Consider the following 2476-nt stretch of genomic DNA (forward strand, 5'->3'; position numbering starts at 1 on the left):
AAACCAGCACTTAATTTCTTTCACCTATGAGAGTAGTTTATTTTCGGAATATATTCAATCAAATACAGAACTCTCCATTTTGAATGACAGTGAAATTTGTTTTTGCCTCCTAGTGGTGGATGTGAAAATTGGATGGAAGTCAAGTGAACTTTATTCAGGATTAAAAGTGATGAGTAAAAGCAGTAAAAAAAACAATGAAGCAAAATAAAATAGCAGCAAGTTAAAAGTCATTTTGTGCACAAATTTGGAGTGACAAGAATCAGAGGAGAGGAGTTTGTGCCGTCATCATTAATAGATGGACTCAAATAAGGATAGATTTTCTCCTTGAAAGAGACACCCCAAAAAGAGTAGAGTAGATTCCATTTGTCTGCATCATAAAAGGAGACCAAACCTGCCCCATAATCCACAAACACCCCCACCCTCTCTGGCTTCTCTTTAAGGGAGAGGAGAACATAAGGATCAGCTAGTGCCTTATACTGATTCCCATCTCTAAGCCATATTGTCCAGTATCCACTGTCAGGATTCCGGGGAATGTTTACCTTCCTCTTAATGGACTCTCTGGCTATTCCTAATGTCCATTCAGTCTTCCCACTAACCTCAACCTCATAGTAAAATCTACCAGAGGTGAACCCCTGCTTTCCAAGAGCATTAACAACAGGAGAAAAGCGCTTGGGGTTGTCAGTACGATTCTGTGGTGAGTCACCAATCCTCACTTGTTTCCCATCAGCAGACAGGATGAGGTAGTCGTGAGCTGTATCAGGGTCCAGAGTCACATCCACTGCAAGAGAGTAAATCACATGTCAGTATAGTTACAAGCAGCGACCACCGAAGGTCCAAGCAGGTTTTGTGAGGCACCCAAACAGGCAAAAGGTTGGAGGACTTGACAGCTTCAGAAGCTTGAAGAAGACATTGGCACTTAAGGAAATGTGTGCAAATTAGTATAAGTACAATTAAAATCTTTTGGCCTACTCAGTTTTTGAGATATACCAATATGTAAGTATACCAACAAAGTGTAACAAAATGGGGTGTTTGTCCAAATAATTTAGTAGTGAATGTGAGTATCAAGGTTTGCTCATTTAAAAAATAAGAATCTGAACAAAGGAAGTTTAGCTTTGTTGCTTTTTACAGACAGTGGTAATAAGCACATTGCTATTATTCCAATATTCTAATAAATGAAACGAAAAATATTTTTGTATGGCCATGGCAAGACATACCTGCGTACATCTGTGTCTGTTTTAAGGGACGTGCACAGGAATTTTGAAGGGAGTTGCTGTCAGCGCCCTCATCCCCTGGACGCATATTTTGCCTATAACATTTTAAACTCTCACTAACCACCGCTGCCACGCCCCCATCCCCTGGACGCATATTTTGCCTATAACATTTTAAACTCTCACTAACCACCGCTGCCACGCCCCCATCCCCTGGACGCATATTTTGCCTATAACATTTTAAACTCTCACTAACCACCGCTGCCACGCCCCCATCCCCTGGACGCATATTTTGCCTATAACATTTTAAACTCTCACTAACCACCGCTGCCACGCCCCCATCCCCTGGACGCATATTTTGCCTATAACATTTTAAACTCTCACTAACCACCGCTGCCACGCCCCCATCCCCTGGACGCATATTTTGCCTATAACATTTTAAACTCTCACTAACCACCGCTGCCACGCCCCCATCCCCTGGACGCATATTTTGCCTATAACATTTTAAACTCTCACTAACCACCACTGCCACGCCCCCATCCCATGGACGCATATTTTGCCTATAACATTTTAAACTTTCACTAACCACCGCTGCCACGCCCCCATCCCCTGGACGCATATTTTGCCTATAACATTTTAAACTCTCGCTAACCACCGCTGCCACGCCCCCATCCTCTGGACGCATATTTTGCCTATAACATTTTAAACTCTCACTAACCACCGCTGCCACGCCCCCACCCCCTGGACGCATATTTTGCCTATATCACTTGAAACTCTCACTAACCGCCTCCTCGGCCTGTCCCCTGGACGCTTATTCCACAATTATTTTATCAAGGCCTACATGAAGTTCTCCCGCCGTAATACTATTTAAAAAATACATATTTCCTTCGGAGGGGCAACTTCAGTCGAGGAGGGCAAATGGGCAGTTGCCCGAGGAACCTTAACCCCCTCCTGTGCACGCCCCTGTCTGTTATTATGTGCACTTACTGAACTCAACTCATCTACATTTCTTTTTTGATTGTCATTTTGAAGGTGAAGTGTCCAGTAACACGTCAGTTAAGTATGAAATGATATTTGCATCCAGACATAACTCTACCATACAAATTCAACACCCAAAGCTATTAAGATGATGCTTGTGGTAACAGTGGTAACCAGCACATTGCTATTATTGCAAAATACTAACAAATTAAGCAACAAAAGGACGTGTTCATGCCATGGCAAGACATACCTGCATACTTTGTAATCTCCATTCCTGTGTTAAAGAAGGG

The 2476-nt window shown here is 42.8% G+C and overlaps 1 protein-coding gene across 1 annotated transcript; it reads right to left on the minus strand.

Annotated features, from left to right (window-relative positions):
• Window positions 1-227: 227 nt before the first annotated feature.
• LOC308366192 (zinc-binding protein A33-like) lies at window positions 228-1299 on the minus strand (the record flags this gene model as incomplete). The annotated part of the gene is made up of 2 exons (XM_080839827.1): window positions 228-778; window positions 1215-1299. The coding sequence occupies 2 exons, from the start codon at window positions 1297-1299 to the stop codon at window positions 228-230; spliced, it is 636 nt and encodes a 211-aa protein (XP_080695953.1).
• Window positions 1300-2476: the final 1177 nt, after the last annotated feature.

Source organism: Sprattus sprattus (assembly GCF_963457725.1).
Source record: "Sprattus sprattus genome assembly, chromosome: 5".
Taxonomy (NCBI): Eukaryota; Metazoa; Chordata; class Actinopteri; order Clupeiformes; family Clupeidae; genus Sprattus; species Sprattus sprattus.